Source organism: Agelaius tricolor, unplaced genomic scaffold, assembly GCF_023055355.1.
Source record: "Agelaius tricolor isolate 1412-34295 unplaced genomic scaffold, bAgeTri1.0.p SCAF_37, whole genome shotgun sequence".
Classification (NCBI taxonomy): domain Eukaryota; kingdom Metazoa; phylum Chordata; class Aves; order Passeriformes; family Icteridae; genus Agelaius; species Agelaius tricolor.
This window is the reverse complement of record NW_027269297.1, coordinates 2,462,096-2,485,996: the sequence shown is the minus strand read 5'-3', so window position 1 is coordinate 2,485,996 and position 23,901 is coordinate 2,462,096. Positions and strand designations below refer to the sequence as shown.

The 23,901-nt window shown below is 46.3% G+C and overlaps 1 protein-coding gene across 4 annotated transcripts in view; it reads right to left on the bottom strand.

The window, feature by feature from the left end:
• The window catches only part of TNC (tenascin C), a 78,736-nt gene that overhangs the window by 17,003 nt on the left and 37,832 nt on the right, over window positions 1–23,901 (bottom strand). The window contains exons 10-16 of one of the 4 annotated variants that reach the window (XM_071453633.1): window positions 16,241–16,513; window positions 13,727–13,999; window positions 12,399–12,671; window positions 9,868–10,143; window positions 8,014–8,286; window positions 5,835–6,107; window positions 1,128–1,250 (exon numbers count right to left, since the gene is read on the bottom strand). In XM_071453633.1, the coding sequence (XP_071309734.1) occupies window positions 1,128–1,250; window positions 5,835–6,107; window positions 8,014–8,286; window positions 9,868–10,143; window positions 12,399–12,671; window positions 13,727–13,999; window positions 16,241–16,513 (1,764 nt within the window). The remainder of the gene's footprint in view (window positions 1–1,127; window positions 1,251–5,834; window positions 6,108–8,013; window positions 8,287–9,867; window positions 10,144–12,398; window positions 12,672–13,726; window positions 14,000–16,240; window positions 16,514–23,901) is intronic. The other 3 variants (XM_071453630.1, XM_071453631.1, XM_071453632.1) reach the window with 3 other exon arrangements.

Genomic DNA, 23,901 nt, shown 5'->3' with positions numbered 1-23,901 from the left:
TGTTGTTCAAGTTAAAGATATTTTGGCCACCATGGATGTGCTTCTACAGCAGGAGAGGAATTTTCCCAGTTAGTTACAGCACTGGTGTCAAATATTGTTGCCATAACACCTAAATCTAAACCACTGGTTTGTATTCAGTAAGAAAAATTAACATTTTTAGTGGAAGTGTCCCTGTCTGTGACAGGGAGTTGGAATGAGATCAGCTTTAAGGTCCCTTCCTATGCAAACCATTCTGTCATTTCTGTTCAGAAAAATACAATTTCCCAGGCAAGGTGTAAGCAGAAACCCCAGCAGACTCTACATGGGAGTACAAACACTTTGAGGACAAGACTTGCAGTTTAGATCTGCCTTGTTTATGGTGAGGGCTGGAAGATTCTCCTTTATCCCCCTTATTTAGAATAAAGATACAGTATATTTTATTTTAAAAGGTGCTCTGTGTGTGGCTGAGGACTTAGCACCCATATTTACTGCAAATTCTGGGTTTATTCCAGGAAAGCATTAGACAAGTGCCTAACTTTATGACTGGGTTCCTGTTCTTCTGTGGGACCACTGTATTTAAAGCTGCATGTTGTCCAGGCTATATTGTCTAAAGATCCAAATCTTTCCTTGTCTCAGTCAAGAGCAGCAGCTTTTTGGTGCTGATGTCTTAGTGTTTGTCCTTTAGCTTTTTCCCTTCAGAGATGTCCCTAAATTAGGTTAAAAATCTGTTGAAGTAGAGGAAGCTTTTGAAGTTGGACACTGAAGCAGAATGAGACAACGTTGGGGAGCACTGAGTAAAACACTGCCTTGAAAACTTGTTATAACCATGGATCCTGATTATTGTTTCCAAGGGCCATCTTTTCCAGTGTGCTCAGCTCATGAGGTGCCTACAAAATAATGACAATTTGGAAACTAATCCCTGCTGAGGAGGTTTAGACAGAGACTTCTTAGGAGCACAACCACTCCAGCATCCACCTCTGAGCCCTGCCCATGGGATGTGCGCACCGCGTCCAGACAGAGGTTGGCTGCACTCCCTCATTCCTGAGGAAGAAAAAGAGATGATCTGTGCAAGATCACCTGGGGGATGCCCTGAAAGGAGGCCTGGCAGCCCAGCAAACCCTTCCTGCTGTCCCTGGCCCCCAGCTCACCTCCTGTGACAGGGACGTAGGAGATCCGGAAGTTTTCCACGCGGGAGCGAGGGGGGGTCCAGCTGACTGTGGCAGCATTTTCTGTGATGTCAGAGAAGGAAATTCCCTTGGGAGAGCCAACCACTGTCAGGGGAGAACAGAGAACACAGCACACAGGAGGAAAAGGTGAATTGTTTGTTTGGCAGTCCTTAGTGCTGGAAAATTGATTTGTTTTATCACCCTAAAGCACGAGCTGGTGCTGTCAGTGTTCTGCTCTGAACAACATTAATGCAGGGGGTACAAAACTGAAGGGTTTTATTACAGCAACAACCTATTTGGTCCAAGTTTTCCTTTTTTTTTAAGACCAGTCCAGTATTGCATAGGTTAAAAATACCCAACATGTTTCTACATATAAAAATAACAGAGGTTTCAGTGCTGCAGAAAAGCAGGAGGAACATGCCCAATGACATTCTGCTATCCATGGTATGCAGTATTTAAGATTTTTTTCTATCCCAGTTTCACTTGGAGGATTTCTAACACACAGCAGTGACAGCCAGGGACAGATCTCTCTTCCTGAGCATAAAGTTCCTCATGCAGGGTGCTCCAAGGAGACCCGGATCAGGTGTGGGAGCCCCTTAAGGCTCTGCTCAAGGACTCACTCCTGGAACTTCTGTTGGCTTCAAACCAGAAGCAACAAGATTTTCCTCCTGGAATCTCTCTCTGAGCTCATGATTTTTCTTTCAAGCACATCCATCCAGAGAACATCCAAGTACAGCTGTAATGGGGAAGGCACCTGCAGCTCTTTGTCACAAAACTCAGCCTTTCCCTGTCAAAGCCTGAGCACTGCACTTGCTCACATAAATTAAATCAGTAAGCTGGGCAAACAAGGCCAAAATTTTACCAAAAATAACCCAAACTTAAACCCAACATATATCTGAAACATTCCAGTTGGAGGCTTAATTAATATCCTGCAGAACAAGCATGGAAAGGGCTTTGGAAGGATGTGGTAAAGAGAGCTGCCACTTCCAGGATTACATTGAGCATCCCATTTCCAATTTTTCCAGCTTTTCTTTGGCTGTAACCAAAACAACCCTGAGGTATTAAAAAATAAACAGCACACACAGAGCAGGCCATGAGTACAAAGAGGAGAGATCCCAAACATCAGCCCCATGAAGAGGAGTGGAGACAGGCTGAGAGCAGGGAAAGGGGGGCAAGAGGAGGGGAAAAAAATAGGGACAGGGCTTGAAATAGCTTGGAAAGAACATTTGTGCAGCAAAGGAGTCAGAGGCTGTTTGTTCCATGTGTCCCCAAAGCAGCAGGGCACTAAATCAACTGAAAGGCAAGGAAAGAAAAACAACTGAGCTCTCAAGAGAAATGTAAATTATGTCTCTGGAGCTCACTAGAAGTGTTGTGTTGGTGGGGTTTGCTCACGTGGACAAGCCAAGGGAAGAAAAGAATTACAGATAAGAAAGAAAGAGAGGTGGGGTTGGAAAATCTATGTGGCACAAAAAGGTGCTGCTGGTTTGGGTACAGGCTGAAGGAAATCAGAGGAAATAAAGAAAAGGTAGGAAAGATAGAGAAATTAAAATTAGATTGGTTTTGCTTTACATTATAGGTGGCCTGAGAGGCTGAAGAAAAAGGGAAGTGGTGATTTTGGAGACCAAACAGATGGACCAGCACTTGGTTTGCATACACATGGAGAATTCCAGCCTTTCCCAGAAAATAAAATCCCCAATCCGTCCCACTTGGACTCTGCTGTGCACATTTCCATGGGCCTCAGGCTTGTTTTCTGCACCAGGTGAGCTGCATGACAAAGAGCAGTAAGAAGAGCTTTGATGTGAATTTTCCACATCCCCAAGTCCCCCAGCTGCAGCTTTCCTGGGAGAGAACCTGGCAGGAAATATAATGGACCATCAGAGCATCTGTCCTGGAATGAGTCCCAGAGATGGGAGAGATTTGCACCTTGGAGCACAGGGAAATGAAAAAGAAATGAATTAAATCATCTTCTTGGGCTACCTGAAAGCCAGAATGAAGCAGGCATGGAAAGCAGCCAGTGAGATCCTGAGCTGGCACCCACAGAGAACCTCAGGGCATCTGTGGGGCAGGCCCAGGTGAATTAACTTTAACCTCCAGCATCATCCTCCAAGAGGTGTGTGAGAGAGAGGGAACTCTCCTGAGAGGCAGCTAAAGCACCCAAGGTACCTGAGGCAGGCTGGTTTTTAGGGGTTTTTTTGCTAATTGTTCTTTCACTCCTAGCAGGCTAGAGGAGGATGTTCCCTGGCTTTCTTCTCCCACTCAACAGGAAGCAGCAGGTTATTGCATTAATCACAAATCAAGAGCATGTGAAGTGTTTTGTGATCAGCTCAGGGAAAAAAAAATGCTGTCACAGTGTGGCAAAACAGCACTGGAAGAAGAGGAAAGGAGCAGCATGAGACTCACACTTCCCACAAGGATATTAATTGGACCATAGATGTGTTGTGATCTCCCTGTGGGGGTTAAATTGCACCTTAACAGATTTTACAGATAAAATTCTAAAAGACACCAACTCTGAGAGCAGCAATGCATAAACTCCATCTTCAGGAATAGAAATATTTCCTTGCAACCACATTGGAAATGCTATAAATATCCATATGTTTGTGCAATAATCCACTCCTAAAAAAGAAATTAGTTGTCTGCTTTGGCAGCCACCCACCCAATGTGGTGTAACCTGCAGCCCAAATTATTTAGCTGGGTTTTTGTGGCTTTATTGTCCATTATTCATGGGCTATTTACAGCTGACAAACATCTCTTGGGCTATTGGCTCCAGTAGGTGACATGTGCTAAATCTCCCTGCAAGGGCTGCACAGGGACATTATCATGAGGAAAATGACAACTCTCAGTGACTTCCATAAATATCCTGGAGTCACTGAGGATGGGGAACTGCTGCTGAGAAATGCAGGGGGCTTTAAACACCCCTCTCCATTAGGAGTCCACTGCTTAGGGCTCATTTGTGTCCTTTTTTGTCTAGAGGCATTATTAGTTGTTTTGTGACTAGGTTGATAAACCATGGCTGGAGGGTTGAGAGTTGGTTAGGAATTCTTCAATTGTCTAGTAAGAGAGCTGGGAATGTTATTGAAATGAGGATTAGTGGGATTCCTAGGAAGGATGGGCTTGAAAATTGGCCGAAGAAGCTGAAGTTCATTTATTGGTCAGCTTCAGGGGGTAGTGCTGGCCAAGGGGGGCTGCTGGTGCAGGTTCTGCTTCATGGAAGTGTCTGGGGGATGGTGAGGGTGGCCTGGCTGTTTATGGCAGGGATGGGATGGCAGGAGTGCAGCTGAGCCCACAGGCAGCAGGGTGGAGGATGAGGAAGAAGAGGAGGAGGAGAAGCTGTTCAACACTGAGGTGTTGCTGCCTGGCAAATGCCTCCTTTGGGCATTCCTGCTGCTTTGCTCACTCATGGAGCTTAGAATCATATCCTGAGCTGGAGGGACCCACCAGGATCCCCCAGCCCAGCCCCTGTCCCTGCCCAGAGCCCCAACAACCCCACCCTGGTGCCCCAGTTCTGGCAGGGAGGAACAGGAGCACAGCCTGGGGTTCAATCACTGCCTGTGGGGGACAGGGGCTGCCCTTGCTGAAAAGGGATGGGAAACTCAGCTGGTGCTGCATGGACTGAGGGAATCAGAGCAGCACAGAATGTCCTGAGCTGGGAGGGACTGAAGGGATCCCCCAGGCCAGCCCCTGTCCCTGCCCAGCCCCTGTCCCAGCAAGCCCAGCCTGGGCATCCCTGGCAGCGCTGCCCAAAGGCTCCTGGAGCTCTGGCAGCCTCGGGGCCGTGCCCATTCCCTGGGGAGCCTGGGCAGTGCCAGCACCCTCTGGGGGAAGAACCTTGCCCTGAGCTCAGCCTGAGCTGCCCTGGCCCAGCCCCAGCCGTGCCCTGGCTCCTGTCCCTGGCCCAGAGCAGAGATGGGAGCTGCCCCTCGGGAGGAGCTGCAGCCCTGGTGAGATCTCTCCTGTCTCATCCTTTTCCTTTCCTCCCATAATTAATTAGATTTCAAATTACCACATTTTCACAAGCTCAACATTTTTTAAAGACCAAATTTAGCTCATGAGACTTTGCATCATATGCTTCAGGTTTGAACGTGTTTCAGAATGAAACCACGATTTTGGTGTGGAAAAAAAAGATTGAAACACTTCATTTAAAAGTGCCAAAATGAAACGCTTCAATGATGAACCTGAATCAAAGCTTTGATTTTGCAAAGAAACTCAAGTCAATTTGAATTACCCAGCACATGTTGCTCCTGGTAAGATCAGTCTAAATTAATGGTGCTTAGGCCTTTGCTGATCAAGCCATAAATAAACTTCTCAATGGCCCTGGTAAATTCATTTTGTCATAACTCTTTCCTTGGGAGGTAAACTGTTGTGCAGAGCTGAGATGCAATTAGTCACAGAAAATCACTGAAAAGGCTGATGCACAGACAATATTTCTTGGCCCTCAAAGACACTGTTTTAATTGCCACACTCTGCTGCCTAATTCCTGACCATTAAAGTAATTTAATTAAATCATATTAAATAGACAGTGATGAAGCTTGGGAAGCTGGGACTGATTACAAACAACCACACCACACTGAAAGAGTGACTTGGACAAGGGACATGCAGGAGACACTTCAGGACACCTCTGGAACAGCACCAGCTGGCTGTGAAGAGGAGCAGGGAATGTCACCCTTTTCCCTCTGCAAAGACAATAAATACCTGTGGATGCTACTGTGTTTACAGGCTGGGAACGCTGTCCACTGCTAATTCCATAGAGCTCAATCTCATATTCAGTGCCCTCTTTCAGCCCTGTTATATCCTGGGTGCGCTCATGGCCTGGCACTATCAGCTCCAGTGGGTCAGATTTCCTTTTGGTGTCCCTGATTTTTAGAACAAAGCTGTTGAAAACCCCTTCATCTGCAGTCCAGGAGAGACGGAATCCATCCGGGGTTGCGTCTGAAACCAGGAGGTTGTCGACCTCGGGTTCTGCTTCTAAAAAAGGAGAAGATAGCAGTGGGGGGAAAAAAAAAAGATTTTTTAATCATTTGATCAGAGACCTGCCTGAGGTCTGGCTATAGCACACGGCAAGAATCCAACCACAGTTCAAAGCAAGGGGAACAATCTGCCAGCTATTAAAAAAAAAACAAAATAAAATATTAGTGTTATACAGAAGAGAATAAATGTGAGTGTGTGCAGGCCCATTCTAACTTTCACTCTTGAACAGCAAACCACTGCATGGACACACAGGTTTGTCTCCCACATGCAGAGTTACACATGCTAAAGGTGAGTTTCCTGGGCATTTATCCCTCCCTACCTGTGTGACACATTTATGGCAAATAAAAACAAGCTCTTGTTACAGAACTGCATGTCTGGAACGTTGTCAGACCTCTCTCTGCTAGGAGGACAACATAGAAGCCACTGAAAATTCTTTTTCTCCATGCAAACCCCTTATTTCATGCACTTCTGGCATCTGTGATGATTCTGATTTGATGAATCCTTTACTGTGCTCTTAAACAGCAAAAGGGAACCATGAAAATTCCTCTCTTCAACAGCACCCTTCAATCTAAATGCAAGAGCTGCTGCCTTTGGTTAATGAACCCATTCAAAAGGATCCCAAGGGCTGTAAGTTATTAATTACCTGCAAAACACCTCTAACTCATATGGTCAGGCACCATTAGCTAGAGAAATGCTGCTGGAGTGGTTATGTCCTACAGCACCTCCAGTGCAATCCTTCCTTCCACAAACAGAGCAATTCCTATTTATTTCCCCTCAAACCTCCCACCTCCAGTGCAATCCTTCCTTCCACACACAGCCAATCCTATTTATTTCCCCTCAAACTGCCCACCAAATGCAGATTTTCCTTTCACACACAGCCAATCCTATTTATTTCCTTTCAAACCTCCCACCATATGCAGTTCTTCCTTCCACACACAGCCATTCCTATTTATTTCCTTTCAAACCTCCCACCATATGCAGTTCTTCCTTCCACACACAGCCAATCCTATTTATTTCCTTTCAAACCTCCCACCAAATGCAGATTTTCCTTCCACACACAGCCATTCCTATTTATTTCCTCTCAAACCTCCCCCCATATGCAGTTCTTCCTTCTACACACAGCCAATCCTCTTTATTTCCCCTCAAACCTCCCACTTCCAGTGCAATCCTTCCTTCCACACACAGCCAATCCTATTTATTTCCTTTCAAACCTCCCACCATATGCAGTTCTTCCTTCCACACACAGCCATTCCTATTTATTTCCTCTCAAACCTCCCACCAGATTCCCCTTCCCAGCTTCACTGCTGCCCAGCCAGGAATGTTCAGATGAGAGCTGATGGTTCTGGGGCTGGAGAATCAGCCTGCAATCCTTTCCCAAGAAAGCTCAAGTGCTGCTGGAACACAGCAGCTCCGATGGGGTTGGAAGTGTGAGCTGGTTTGAGGAGAGAGGTGCCAACTTTGGGGTGGCAATGATCCCACTGTGGGTGGAACCACACAGAGAGGGAAAGAGAGGAGGCCATGGGAAGAGGTCCATGGCTCTTCCTGAAGCTCCTGGTGGCTGGAACGTGGGAGGATGCTGCTGTTGGAGAATGCTGATGTGCCCAGCTGTTAACAAGACGAGCTCTGCATGCAGCCATTCTTCTTTCAAGACTTTGTTAGAGGTACCTGCAAGACCAGAAGGAACTTTCACCCCTCAGGCCCCCACATGCTCCTCCACAGGATCCCTCAGAGGGAAGCATCCAGTTAAAGGGAACAGAATTCCACTGGTCATGATGGAGTTACGTGGAGCCACGATGCAGAGAAGGATGCAAAAGCCAAGGTTTGCACGAAACATCTTCCATGTGAGAAGGAAAGTGAGAGAGAAGAGGGTGGAAGGGAACAAAATTTGCTCACATTGAAATACCTGTAACAGCCAGAGCGCTCAGGGGCTTTGTTTGGTGCCCCTTGGCAAACCCATAAAGCAAAACCTCATAGCCAATGCCAGTAATTAGGCCTTTAAGCTTCAGCTCCCTCTGGGCTCCCGAAAGGAGGAACTCCTGTGGGTCCAGCAGCTTGCCAGAATCCACCACGACTACTAGAAAGTTGTCAAAGGCATTCTCCGATGCCATCCAGGACACTGTGAACCCATAGGGGTTCATATCTGACACTGTAAGGTTTTCCAGTGGGGGCATTGCCTCTAAAAGAAGGGAAGGTGCAAAAACACACACACAAAAAAAAAAAAAAAAGAAAAGAAATAAAAAGTGAAAAACATTGCAAATTAGAAAGCGTCACAGATTCCATCAAACAAAAATCACATTTTGCCCCCTAGTGTGGATCTAACAGTCAGGACCACAAGATGAGGATTTTCAATGGAGCTCAATTTTGAATTTTTCTCAAGGATGTCTGAGCACCTCCTCTCACAAGATCCACTGGAACCCCTCCCGAGCTCCCTCTGTAAGGAAATCTCTGCTGCTACCCTTGCACTGTAAGAAAGTCATAACCAAAACTGCTTTAGAAATGCTGCACATAAAGCTTTCAATTTTTTTACTTTTTTACTTATTTCTACTTCCCTCCACCATCAGTGATTTAGGGACAAGCTCGGTTTGGGCATTCACAGCTTCTGTATTTTGTTCTTTACCTATTGCATGTGAATATCTCCAGTGTTAGTTTTCAGTGCTGGAGGGGTCAGAGGAGCCAGAACAGGAACATGAATCAATCAGGGTCACAGCTAGTGCAAATCAGCTGTTGCTGGGCTCTGTTGACAACTTAAATTCCACTGAGGGCTCCTTTTCCACATCAGTGTGACATTTGTCAAAGTGAAAAGATGTGGAAAACACTTCAAAATTTATCCACTAAGACTCATCAAAAAAAAAAAAAAAAGGCCACAAGGGTCTCAGTGTATTTTGCTCACTCAAAATCTGACAAGTCAAGTAGGAAGATCAGGTGGCTCTGCTAAGCCCCGGCCTTGATCCTGGAGCCCAGGCACTGCTTGTATTTCTGCACAGGATTTGTCCAGCCTTGATCTGTTGGCTCAGGAGCTGATTCAGCCAATCTTCCAACCACTCAAAACTCCACTCACTTCAGAAAACACCAGTTAGTTAAAGGCTGAACCTTCTCCTGAAAAGGGCTTTGGGTTTGCTTTTGACATTTCACAAACACTGAAATGGATTTTGTTAGAACTTGCCATAAAAAATCCCCCCTGAAGAGCTATCATTTGGAATTCCTTATGTATTTAATATTTACCATTTGAGTACTGATTTTAGAGATATTTTTTGCATCTTATTTGCTTCTAATGAAGCAATCCCCAAGATTCACATTTTGGGTAGGTCTCTGGAAGGGAACACCCTGGGACAGGAGGTGTTCCATGGGCCAGTCATGTCTAAGCAGCAGGGAAAGTTCTCCCTCAAACTTCAGGAGTTATAAAAGATTATTAGACATGGAAGAAAGGCTCCAGAGGGGTCTTAATGACAGAATCATGGAATCACAGATTAATTTGGGTGGGAAGGTACCTTAAATTCATCCAGTTCCATGGGCAGGGACACTTCCCACTATCCCAGCTTGCTCAGAGCCCCATCCAACCTGACCTTTTAACTCCCTTTAAACTAATCCTGCTCCTAGGAATTTTTTTAAGGTCAACATTCCTGTTCTGACCCCTCCTTGCAGCAGGTTTTCAAACAAACCCATTGCTGCTGGCAAGACACTTCATGCCGGGGAGATGCTTTTTGGGACGCGCGTTTCCCTGAGCCAAGAAAGGGACTCCAAAGCTTGGAGCAGGTACCTGTGGTGACAAAAGCAGTGAGGGGCTCTGTGTGGAGCCCTGCCCTGGTGGTGCCCTGAATGTGAATGTCATAGGCAGTGTGGTCTGTGAGCCCTGAGATGTGGGCGCTGCGGGTGCCCCCTGGCACCGTCAGCTCCTGGGCCTCCTGTGCCGCCAGGGAATCTTGGATTTTGATAACAAACGTGGCAAAGGGCCCAGCTCGGGTGGTCCAGGACAGGTTGAAGCTGTCAGGGGTAACGTTTGTGAGGGCGAGGGTGCCCAGCTGTGGCTCAGCCTCTGGGGGAGAAAGGAACACAGGTGAGCAGGCAGCTTTACTCAAGGGGGTGGGGAATCAGCACAGGGGGGGTTGGAGGTGCTCAAAAATAATGGTTTAGCCTTGTTTTGCTGTGGTTGAATAAAAAAAATATAATTTTTTTAACAAGCAGTATTGCAAGAGCTGTTTTCTCAGGTTTTGGAAAGAAGCCACTGAAATTAGTGCTGACTTTTATATTTTTTCATTAATTTTTTTAAAATAAATTCAACTTGCTGAATGATATCTGGGCCTGGTTTACAGAAGCACCAACAACATGCACATGCAAATTGTGGGAATTCCACACTGGGAATTTGATGGCAATACAGACCCACAGCAATTCCAAAATAGAGAAAGCTGGATTCAGGCAGGAATCCTTGAAATCACAGGCCAGGTTCTGTTTGGTGTTTCTGTTGCCTGGAGTTGTAGATACTTCTGTTTTTTGACTCAGAGGTTTATGAGGGATTTCAGGGATTATCTCAGCACTAATCTCAGGCCAAAACCTCCCTGGACTCCACAGATAAGATATTCCTCATCCTCTGATTAGGCACAATCAGAGGATGTCTAATAAACCATAAATCCCACAACCCTGCTCTTGCTCTCCTTCCTCACTGTTCAGTGGTCAGGGCACCTCCTTAAGAAGCCAAAACTTTCCTTTTCTGCTGGACATAATTCAAATTCACATCCTTGCCCTGCCAGGAGAGAAACTTGTCCTTCAGGAGAGGGAGAGCTCCTTACTCATTCTCTTTTTAAACTTACACTTAGCACAAAAATCATTAAAGTTTCATTAAAGCCCAGAGAGAGAACAAACACGACCCAGCAGTCAGAGGGTCAGAGAATCCTGTGCTTGCTCTCTGGGCTGATTTTCTAATTTTTATGTTGTCAATTGTGTAGGAACCAAGAACACCTTGGGAAATGCAGCCAGTGAGACACAGAAAAATAATGATGGAAGAGTGATCCATGCTGGGAGAAAAGTCAGAGAGAGGATCCCACTGACAGAGAGTGGTGAAAGAGTGAAATCTTTTTCTTTGGTAAAAACAACTACTGCTGCAAGATGTTCCAACTTTTACTCATGTCCCTCATTGCAAGACTTTTAAATAATAATCCACCTCCTTCTCTGGAACTGTCTGGGAAGAGGTGAATGGAAGTGGCCCCGATTAAGGACACAGATGTCACAGATGTCATGCTATCAACCAGTGACCATGGATGCCTTCATGGCCAGCAGGGAAGGTACAACCACGGTGCTCTTGAAGACAGGCAAGGAGAGGGGAAAATATCCACAAAGCAAAGAGGCTTGGGTGGAAAACCCAGGAAAACTGAGCCCTCAGCCTCACATGCAGCTCAGAGAGGGCAAACTGGGCCTTTCCAACCTCAACCTGGCATGGCCACATTCCTTCACATGCCACCTGCATCCACGGTCAGGCACATTCCCATCATGACAGCCTGACTCCCAGGAATGTTACATGCAAAATGAGCTGGAATCACATCCTCAGGCAAGTCTTAGTGATCTCCTGCCATCCTGGAACCACCACCACCACCCAGGGAAACAAGACAGGCTGTGGAGACTCAAAGGGAGCAATGCAAGGGGCAGAGTGGTGGGCTGACCACCAAGAAGGGGGGAATTTGTTTTTTGAGCCCTGCTCTGTGCTGAGAACATAAAAATCCTGGGCAGAGAAAATATCAGAACCAGCAGAAGGTGACCAGACCATTCCATGCAGTTTGGGTTGATCATTTCACATGCGGCACTGAACGCCCACCAGAGATGCAAATGCCTTGGGAGACATTTGGGTTTAAGGAGGACAAAACTGACATGCAGGAGCCTCTCCAGGCTGAGAACCACATGAAGGCCTCTCTCCCACCCCCAGAAAAGCAACTGAGGGTGGGATGAACAACTTCATTCAAGATCAAGCACAAAGATGCTGAGTGAAACACATCAACCATCTGGAGCAAGGCAATTATATATACACTGAACTTGCAGAGGGGTGTGTATATATAAGGAAACCATCATGGTTTACTACTGCCTCTCTTAATGCTGGGGGCACTTTTTCAGCCTTTTCCATTGCCACAGATCTTTTTCCAAGCCCTCTCAGTACATTTCAGCCTCCCCTCATGGTTGGAAGGATCCATACTATAATTCCCCAAGGGAATGATGATGAGTTGGAGCCACGTTTTAGAGCAGTGTGGTGGACAGCAAGAGAAAGGAGAATAAAAAGCAAACCTGGAAGGTGAAACAGTGAAATACCTGTGGTTGCCATGGCTGTCAAGGTCTGCCCACCTTGCCCATCAATTACCCCATGGAGCTGGACTGTGTAATTAGTGGCAGCTTTGAGGTTGCTCACTACAGAGTGCCGGGAGTCCCCTGGCACTGTGAGCACCAGGGAGTCCAAGGGGAAGTCAGAGTTCCTGACTTCCAGAATAAAGTGGTCAAAGGCCTTGTCCTGTGCCTCCCAGGTGAGTGACAGGCTGGCTGAGGTAGCGTTTGATACACTGAGTTTGCTAAGGAGAAGTTCTTCTACTATGGGAAGAAAAAACAAATGGAAATGTATCACAGTTATTAAAAGCCAAAGCAATAAAATAAATTGAGAAGTTTGAATTCACATGACCACGGGTCATAAGGGTCACCCAGCCTTGTGTTTCTCTATGTTTCCCATACCCCTGCTGCCACCCTGACCCTGCCACCCCTCATCACATGAGGATATTCACATTCTGTTGCTGCTGGAAATTGATATTATATTATCTGATAGCTGAGATTTGATATTTTGCTTTCACTGACCACATTTACTCCATTCCTATGACAAATCACTACAGCAACTTTTCCTAGAGGGGCAAAATTTGGTGGAGGTGTTTAACAATCATAACATGAGCCATTATCTGCCTACAATAACAGTGTTCTGTTTCTGTAGTCCAGTCCTCACTTCCCACTCTCATCCTGAGCATTTGACTTCTCTGTCTTTTCTGGGAAAGCTGTCAACTGTAAAACCTTGAAATGTTCAACATGCCAACAACTCAGTGCCTGCCTATTCCCTTTCTCTGACATCAACTCAAATGGACTTTTCAATCTCTCACCCAACACAACCTGAATAATTGAAGTGGAATTCAAGCAGTGAATGTGCCTTGCAAGATTGTGCTGGCACAGACTGAAATGTGCCTGACATCTTTTGGGTAAATCTGTGTCTAGAAATCAGCTTTTCTGAGAGAAACTGTGTCCCCTCTGAGCTGTGGGACAGATGCACACACAGGCTGAAAGGTGAATGTAAGGAATCATCTCCCACTTGCTTCTTGGGATATTTGCTTTGCTTCTCTTCTGCCTCAGAAGCTGCCCCAACCTTGATGTCTAGACTCATGGTGTGGATGAAATCCCAGCATGATGGGATTGCCTGGCTGTGCTGGATGGGATGCTGGCTCAAATTCCAACAGTCACAGCTCACAGTGTCCCCAGCCGGTCTTCCTCAGAAGGCAGCAGGTTGGGAAATGGGTGGGCTGTGGGGTAGCTGAGGGCAGGGAAGGGGGCATAACCTGTAAGGAAGAGTTCAAAAAAGCAGAGTTAGCACTGAGGTAGGTTTTGTGTACCTGTGGTAGCTGCAGCACTGATTGCCTGTGTGCGGAACCCGCGAGAGATCCCGGAGAGGTAGACAATGAAATCAGTGCTGGGAGAAAGCCCTGAGATATGAGCAGTCCTTGAGTTGCCTGAGAGGTTGAACTCCATGGGCTCCAGCAACCTGTTAGAATCAATAATTTCAATGGTAAAGACGTCGAAGTCGCCGTTGGAGGCTGTCCAGGAGAGGTTGAAGCTTTCGGGGGTAATGTCGGAAACCGTGAGCTCAGCAACGCCGGGCTGCTCTCCTGGGGAGGGAAACAACACCCGTCAGAAGGGCCCCCGAGCTCCTCCTGCTCTCAAAGGCTCCTCTCTGCCATGCTGGCAGCACTGCCAGCTGGGGAAGGGCGTGTGAGTAAAAGCTTGTTATGAGCAGACAGGTGCTAAGGGGAGGAAATCAAACGAAAGCGTCGCAAAATGTTAGATAAGGAAAAAAAATATTAAAATAACATTTAAAACTATGGTTATTTCCCTTTCCCTGCAGGAGCAGCCGTGTCTTTGAGGTCTGAGCGTGAAAGCAGATGCAAAAGGACTGTCTTGAATACCCCTGGGGCATTTGGAAAAGACAGCTTCCAGTTTCAGGAGAAGCTAAAACCAAAGCTGCTGCTTTATCCAAAAGAAAATCTTGTGTTTTGTTTACTCTTCTACTTTCCCTTTCAGTGAAAGCTTAAGTCTGTGAAAGCTGGCTTGTAATTTTGGAGCTGGAGCCAAAATGCAAAACAGGGAGAGATGCCTTGGGGTTTTTTCCTCTCTGCAGACATCCCCACAGCATTACAGGAAGGTTCAGATATTTTTTAACAATCGCAAGTCCCCAGAAGGGAAGATTTTGAAAAGCTGGCTGCTGAGCTTGACCCAGAAAGGGAAGGGAAAACCTCAGCAGGGCATTTTCTGCTGTTTTCACCAGGGCAAAGGAAGGGAGCACATTGCATATTGAGGCAGGACACCCATGATGTGTTTCCTGCTTTGTCTCTTTGTCCAGCACATCGCTCTGCTCTCCATGGGCATCTGCTCCCAGCTCCTGGTGAGGACTCTCAAAGCTCAGCATTTTCCTGGGACCCAGCACAGCCATTCCTGCCCAAGCCAGGCTGCTCTAAGCTCTACAGAAACAAGCAAGCTCTGCTGCACTTTGTGCTTTTAATTCTGATTAGTTCTCACAGGTGCTTTCATCCCTTTCTGGGCAGGGCACCATGTGCTTGGGGCAGCCTGGCACCAGCCAGCTCTGGCTATCTCACAGAGACAGGGGGTTGCAAAGGGCTGAGGGGGGCCCAGAGGCAGCAGAAATTGTCTAATTGTAATAATTTCTTGTAGAAATTATCTGAAGGAAAGGCCACTGGTGCCCCTTTAATGCCAATTAATTCACACTGTTCATTACAGTTATCATGACACCTGGGAGGATCAGAGAGCCACACAGCAGAGATGTAAATATACATTTATCTCTCATGGTCAAAGCCTGTCATAAGCTCTTATTTCAAACTGTTGCCTTTCACATGATGAGCCAGAAAATTATTTTGGGGCCCTCGATGAGCTTCATGCAAGCTCCTGATATCACAGAGCTCACCTGCCTCCCTTCAGGCCAGTTTTGTGCCAGGGTAGCTCTGCTGAATTTGATTTTTTGCACTATATCTTTTACAGGCCAGATTATTTCATGATCTTAGATGGCTTAATGCATTTTATTAGTCTTATTAACAATTAATTTGTGTCCTTTCCCATATGAGAACATATGGTTTGTCCTTGTCCTGAGTCAGGTACACACATATGTTTTTATGTTTACTGAGTCTGAATTTACACAGAATTTCAGAGGCAGCTTCTGAAGGGTAAAAACTGAACACTCCCAGGCTTTGATTATCTGGGCTGACAGAGGAATGATTTTTATAACTTTACCAGGCAACCTGGCCTTTCCCAGGCAGGTACAACATCCGGCTGGGTTTTGCTGTTATTGTCAGCCAGGTGAATGAGGAAAGGGAACAAAAACATGGGAAAGCAGGCAGGGAAGGGCTGCACCAGGGCACTGCAGCTCTGGCTGGGAAGCCTGGCCATGAGGCATTTCCATGGCACAGATGTTCAGCCAAGCTTTAAGGAGCTCAGGGCTGGCCTTGCAAGGCTGTCCCACAGAAGCTACTGCAGAATTTCAGAGGCAGCTTCTGAATGGCAAAAACTGAGCACTCCCAGGCTTTGATTATCCAGGTTGATAGAGGAATGATTTTTATAACTTTACCAGGCAACCTGGCCTTTCCCAGGCAGGTACAACATCCAGCTGGGTTTTGCTGTTAGTGTCAGCCAGGTGAATGAGGAAAGGGAGCACAAAAAGGGGAAAGCAGGCAGGGAAGGGCTGCACCAGGGCATTGAGAAGCCTGGCCATGAGGCATTTCCATGGCAGAGATGTTCAGCCAAGCTTGAAGGAGCTCATGCAAGGCTGTCCCAGCCAGCAGGACCTGGCCAGCACTCCCAGGAGCTGACATCTCTGTCAGAAAGAGCTGCAGGGAAGGTACCTGTGGTGGTCTCAAGAGAAAGGGGCTTGCTCCTGTAGCCCCGAGTGAGCCCCTGCAGGGTGATGGTGTAAGCAGTGCTGGCCTTGAGGCCGGTGACATTGACAGAGCTCAGTGTCCCCGGCACTGTGACATTGTGGCTCTCCTCAGGGCTGCCAGCCTCCTGCACCTGCAGCACAAAGCTCTCAAAGGCCCCGTCTGCTGCTGTCCAGGTGAGCTGGAAACCATCCCAGCCAGGCTCTGACACTGACAGCTTCCCCAGCTCGGGTTCCTCCTCTGGAGAAGGACAGAGAGGCAATCTGTTACTTGGGTTGCAGAGCGGGGCTGATGTCGGATTATTTAATGAGGTTCTGTGTCAATGAATTTCACATTTAATCAGGGCCACAGAGATGCCCCCCCTGCATTTACATTATCAGCTGCCTCAGATAACTCCAATAAAGTCTCTTTGGGGACATGGCAAAACACAACAGTGAGAGAAGAATTGTAATAATTAACAAATATTGGGAGGCTGCCCACAGAAAGCAGCTCATAGAGAATCTTACAGCTGTGAGTGCTTTATCAGCATTAATTAAACTCCCTATGAGATAAGTAGGTATTACTGTGACAACTTTACTCAGTGTGATACACTGAGTTGTGAAACAACCTTACTTCAGTGCCATTCTGAAGTAACTGTGTTGTAAGGGTAGGAAAGGGGATGGTTTAGAGTAGCTGGGATTCAGATATTTATGATTTTAGTTGCATCCACCTGAAGGATGCTGCTTATGCTTCCGAACTATTTCTAATACAAAACAACAAAGAAAATGAAAATGCCTCCATGTCTTTAATGGATTTGTGTTTTAGCTCATTATTCTACCCACAAAACCTTTCTGTGGGTGGAGACAGGACTTTCAGAGTTAGTGATATTTGTCTAAAAATCAAAATGTTCATTCACAGAAATTCAGATTCTCGCAAAGCCCCACAGGGGTGGCCAAGGAAGCTGGGAGCCATCAGAGGTAACTCTGCTGCTGTTAAATCTGAAAGCTGAGGCCATTTGCTCAGCAAGAATGGAAAGTTCTTTGTTACAAAGGGAATACAACTGATTCCTTAACATTAACAGTCAGAGGGGAAAATGAGAGAGCACTGCTTGGTTTTTCTACCTGGAAACTCCTGTGTGCTCTGTCACTGACCTGTGGCCTCTGCTGATTTTCTAGCACCCCTCTGATTTATTTGAATTGTTGCACATAAGTGTTACAGTAAGCACAGAGTGTCTCTGAATAATCCCATTCTGCATGACTGAGAATTCATAAGAGATGCTGCATGCAGGGAAATGGATCTGATTTGTCAATCGTAGACATCAACTTTATGCATATTGTAATGCAGAAGTTAAGGGGGCCCTGGAATAAATGAAATTTAGGCTCAGCAGCATCACTCCTATGGAGTTTCTCCCTGTAAAACCAAAGTGATTTTTGCATGACTGCTCAAAGCCTTAGGCAGGCAGCTGGGGCTGGATTTTCAGAGGTTGAGCACTCATAGATCATTTTAACCTTCAGTAAAATTCATTAACAAATCAGTAAAATGCTACTATTCAGGAGCAGAAGTTCTGTTGAGCTTTTCCCATCCTGTTAGAAGGAAAGAGATTGTTTATGACATGATGACAATGTTCAACAACAATAAAAGAAATGCATTGATCCAGAGCAGTCTTCCCTTATCAGGAACAGAAAGGAGATTCATTGAGGTAAAATATGAATTCTGTCAAAACAGGACTGTTATCTGGAAAAGAGAGAGCAGGACAGCAAGGGAACTGCTGTATCAGAGATCACAATCTGTGGGTGGCAACAGAAACAAATACAACAAATACATTTCCTTAAAATGAAAGTGAGACTAAAGTTACAGTGACGTTAAATCTTTAAAATAGAAGCCTGATTATAATAAGGAATACAGGAACCATCACAGGTTGAAAGCAATTCTGATTTCTCTGCAAATGATCAGTTTCATTCTCCTCCATGATGCAGAGCCCTTTTTCCTGCCATTTGTTGCTCATGCAGGTCTGACAGAAAGCAAACAACCTCTCATGCTCTCCAGGGACCAAAGGGTTCTGTGTGGAATCATGAACCAAACAGGATTGCTGGGCAGCTCCAAAATCCTCAGCCATCCAGAACCGATGACAAAGCAACCACAGTGCCATGGTAAAGATCAAGGGATGATGTTTCTTATTAAAAAAATCAAACAAAAAACCCCCAAAAATCAAAACCATAATCAGAGAGAACAAACCATGGAGAGGTGAGGCTGTTCTGGCTCTGTGAAATAATCTTTGTGTCTCTACATAAGTGGCTTACCTCGTGTTGGGAGTTTGGTTCTGAGGGCTGGACAAGTGCAGTCCCCAGATCTGAGCTCCCACCCTGGTGCTTTGGTCATTACTGAACTCAGCCCTGGCACCTCATGGAATTGATGGAACGGGGGTAAGAGGTGGGAGTTTGAAAGGTATCACAATGTTTTTCTCTCTGACATCACCACTTCCATGCCAAACTCCTGCTGTGTTTGAGCACAATCCAGACAAGCACATGCAGCATCTCTCTGTTTCCATATCCCTTAGCAGCAGCAGATGCACCAACATCTCTCTCTGCATGCAGTTTGAAAAGGGAGATTTGATGCTGCATCACCTTCCATTGTCCATGCTGCACCACCCCAGGCTCTCATTCCATAGCTGTAAGGGTTTCATCCCATGCAAAAGGAAGAATAAACCAGCCAGGAGGAAAAGCTTCACTCACAAAGCCTAAAGTCTGTACCAAAGCCATATGGAAATGAAGTTCTGTATTTTGAAGCAGAAAAGGAACACGTGGCTGTGAATCCATGGCAAATACCTGTAGCAGGTAGAGCTTCCAGGGACCAAGAGAGCTGGCATTGGGTACTTCCACTGAGGTTAATCTGGAATTGTGTGCCAGCTGGGAGATTGGGAATTTCTGTTTCTCAAAGATTTCCCAGCAGAAACATTCCCTGTGTTCTGTTTAAAATGGACAGGCCTTTCAGAGTGGGAGGGAACTGATCAAATGCCTCATCCCGTGCTGCCCAGGACAGGGTGGAACTACTGGAAGTCCTGGGGGTTATGTTAAGGTCATGAAGAGCCCCAGTGATTCTGAGCTGGGTGAGTGAGGGGGGAATAAAAGCAGAGCAGGAGGTTCAGGGCTGGGGGATGTTAAATAACTGAGCTGGGGAGGTGCAGGCCTGGGAGGATCAAATGGTGTTTCACTGACTGATGCTCCAGAAGTGCTAAAAAGTGCTAAAAATTCCTGATAATAACCCCCCAAAACAACAACACCTGCTCCAACACACTCTGTGTGCTGTGCATTGGGAGCTCTGAAAACAAAGCAAGCAGAGGAGTTCTCCTGGTTCTGGAGACTGAAACCAGGCCTGGAGCAAAGGGAGCAGCAGCACACACAGCCTGGTTCTCACAGAGCCACCCTGAGCTCTGTAAGAGCCAGAGAGGAGCTGGAATGCTTCCAGCAGGGAGCTGGCACATCCTCAGCTGATGGAAATCAGTTCTCTTTGATTACTTCCAAAGAACTTTGCTCATTTACATCACATTGGAACCCTCAGTATCCAAACAGGTCCTTTGTCCTCCCTACACCCATCAGTGAATGCTCCTGACACAAGCCATGAAGGGAATTCATGCCAAAAATCACAAACACATCCAAACCCAGGCTGAGAAATCACAGCAGAAACATGCTAAAGCTCCTCATATCCTACCAAAAACAGGCTTGGAAGAGTTACCCATTGTGATACAGGCAGAAGAAAGTGGAGGGGACACACATTCTTGCCTAAAAACTAGGAGAGAAAGAACTTAAAGAATATTTCTTACAGGACATTGCCAGGAATGGAAAGGGGAGAGGCCTGGCTTTCAACATTCTGAATGATCTGTGGATATGTCCTGTGGAACAGAGAGATTCTGGAAATCTGAGAGCTGTGGAGGTCACAGGCAACGTGTTTCTGATGCCAGGCACCAGGCAGGGCATTTCTCTGACATGCAGAATTATCTCCTCATTAGTGGGAAGCCACATCATTTCACACCTCGGTGACTTCCTTGCTTTCATGCTCCACTTGCATTCAATAAGAGAGAGCAAGTCCTGGAGCACCATCCATCAGCTCAGCACAAATATCTGCTCAGGATTCATTACGTGTCTCCACATTCACACATCCCTCACAAAGAAATACATTTCCAGAGGAGCAAAATCAATTAGGAATGTTTTCAAATGGATGCAGAAATGTTAGCTTGTAAATATTCTCTCAGGTTAACTACAGGTGTGAAAACATTGTTTTCTGCTCACCTCTGGGAAGGAGAGAAGCCTGTAAGACAAGCACTGATTTATATTTATATATAATATTAATATTTATATTTACATATGACATTAATAGTCTTGATTTAGGTAAGAACTGCCTCTAAATCACCCCAGACATGATTTGAACCGGCTCTGCCTATGCTGCATCCTGGAGATAAGCATGTTTCCATCACAGCAGCACAGCTACAATGCTCACCACTGCCATCAACCCCTCTTTCCCAGTAAATCCCTGTCAGAATTGTTATCTGCCTGCTCCAGGCTGCTCGTGGAACAAAGCAGGAAGGTTTGGAACCATTCTGCAACTCCCAGTTGCTTGTGCATCAGCAGGTGCCAAGCAGGTCTTTCCTGTTCTGGGAACAGGCTAAAAATTACAGCATCAAGAGCACTGGCACTTGTTTAGTCTCAAAGTTGTTCATTTAGCAGGCACAGAGGTGGCTGGGCTTTGCTGGGCTGGGCTTTGCTGGGCTGGGCTTTGCTGGAAGGGTTTCTTCTGAAGACAAGAGTGGGCAGCCCTGTGGGGAGGAGAGGGCAGCACAGCATCCCACAGGGACAGCTCCCCCTGGGAAACTGAACCCTGAGCTGGAAACTGAGGATAAAACCTTCAAAAATGCAAGAGGCAACATAAAATTGGGGTGGCATTACACTCCTGATGTACTGAGGGTGTGTGAGAGGACCCTGTGTAAGATCAGTCAAAACTGGCCCCTCATTTTCCCTGACCACCCCACATTTCTCCCACATCCCTGCCTGTTCTAGCACAGCCACACAAGGATTTGGTGACTCCAATCTGGATGGAAAATGCAGCAGCAGTTCAAGGATATTATAAAAAACCTGAGTGTCCAACCAGCAGTGTGAGATTTGAATCCAGAAATTTGCTGGATTCACAAGTGGATTTATTTTATTTTATTGTACCAACTTTGGCAACAACATGGAGGTTGCCATGTACAGGTTGTCCCATGGAACATAGGGAATGTAATTCTGAATATTACCTTGGACTTAATGACTCCACAAATTAACTTGGGGGTGAGAAAGAATGGTTTTCCTCTGCCACAGATATTAACACTCATATATCCCACAGTGAATCCATGTGTATCAGGGGAATATGTGGCTTTGTGTACAAACAAACAGAAGATGGACAGATGAAAATGATGTGAATACATGGAAAATACTCTGATATTACCACAGAAATATCAGTGTTCTTTGTTTAGCAGGCAGAATGCTGTAACAGATAATGGAAAATCTGGAAGACAATCAAAGACAATCCACTGAAGAACAGTGGAGCTCAAACACTTGATTTAACAAGAGATGGGCAGAAAAAACAGAGAGCTCTGAGAGCTTTAGGTGGGTGGGTGACAGCCAGAGAATGATTCACAGTGGTGAGATGAATGAACAGAGATAGAAGCTGAAGAGGGAAACTGGATGGATAACAAACATGCACTCCTTCCCAGGCTGGAACACTTCTTACTGTCAGCTTAGGAGAGAGCTCAATTTCTCTTGGTAAAATCTCCAGGCTGTGGAGTGGTGTTGGCCTTTTGAGGAATTCCACTGGAATGTTTCTCTGGTGGTTTTACTAAAATGGATGCTCATGTGCTGCCAGGACATTTCCCCAACTCCTTGGGATAGAGCAAGAGGTATTCTGGGTTATTTCTTACTTCTGAATCTGGGATTTTAAATTATTCCCCAGGAGGGGCTCTCAGCCACTTTCCCAATCTCTTGATGACCCAGCAAGCTTTTCTTTTCAGCCCCCTTTGGCTAAACCACTTTCCCCTCTCTTAATCAGCTGATTAAACTGGCTTGCAGTGCCTGTGCACCTCTGAATTTCACAAAGAAACCACTGCAGCACATCACAAGCCAGCAATGCTCCAGAAATTGAGTAGTCACCTCTAAAAACCCTCATCTTGAACTCAGGCTCCAGGTGCTCTCAGAGGAGGAGCCAGCTGAACAAACTGGACAATCTTCCCTGGCAAATTCAGTTTCCCAGTGCTCAGCACTGCACTTTCCCATGGAGCTGGCTCACCTAATCATTCCTGCTGATGTTTCTTTGAGTTTGTATAAAAAAGGGTGGAGCAATCTGAGCCTTGGAGAAGCCAGGAGAGGAAGAGGGGCTGACGCACACCGCGGACAAGGGCCTTGGGTAAACAGCATAAATCTTGTGGAAAACATTCAGCAGAATGGAAAAGTCACTTCTCCAAGCCATGCTCTGCTGTACAAGCTCACTCCCAGAGGCAAGACAGCATCACATCCACGATCCATCAACAGTGCTGCACAATCTGGGTCCTTCAGCAGAGGAATTTGAGCTTGGCTCTTGGTTTCTCTAATGCTCACTCATTTATCTCCCCAGGCCTCTCATGCCTGATGTTTTGCCACCCCTCCTGCTCCAGGCCCCACACTGTGCTCTGCAGGCAGGGCTCCAGAGGCAGAGCAGGACAGGACAAAGCTGCAGTCTGAGTGCTGGGGATGTGCTCACCCTGCTCATCTGCTGGGGCATGCTCAAGGCAAGGGCCCTCCAAGGGGTAAAATGGGTAATTTTCTTTAATTTCTGAGTCAAACCTTGGTGCAATGGCAGGTGGGACCCTCCTGACACCTTCACTAATAACAGAAAGGAGCTTCCTGTGGTAACTCAGCTTCCAGAGGAGCAGAGTGCTGCTCTCCAGCCCATCCACACACCCCATTCTATAGGAAGTGTTGGTTTTGAGGCTGTCAATCCCAGCTCCCAGGGGTTCTCTGGGCAGGAAGGGCTCTGCTGTGACACTCCCATTACTCCAGCACAAAACTGCTGTGGGCTCCTCTATTCACACACCACAAGACACTAAAGCTGTGTGGTCTGTTCCCCTCAGGAACAGGTCCCTCATGGAATTCTTCTGCATTCTCTCTGGAGCAAAAAAAAACTCATTTCAGGGAGCTCCCCTGGGTCAGGACTCAATGCTTGCATTAGGGTTACACTACATGGAGCTACAAGAGACAAACAAGCAAATGGAAATGTGAAATATTCAGTCTTTCCTTTTCAGCAAAATTTAGCAAACGTCACTCTGTGATCTTTGCCATCCCTTGAGTGCAGGATCAGGGATATCAGTTAAAAAAGACTTTGTCACTTGAGCTGCACTTCATTCCTGTGAAGGGACAGAAGCAACAGTGGCTTCCATCCTGTATCATGTATTTTGTGATGTGTCCTTTGCTAGAGGTTCACGAGTTCTGAATGTTTCAGCTTGCCTCCACAAGAGAGGGCAAAACAAGATTGTTTGGCTTCAGCCTGAGGACTTGGGACCTCCCAAGTGCTGGAACATGGATAAAGAGAAGTGTCCTGAGGGTAGATGGAAAAGCAAACTGAAGAGACCACTTGTCTTGTACTGTCCA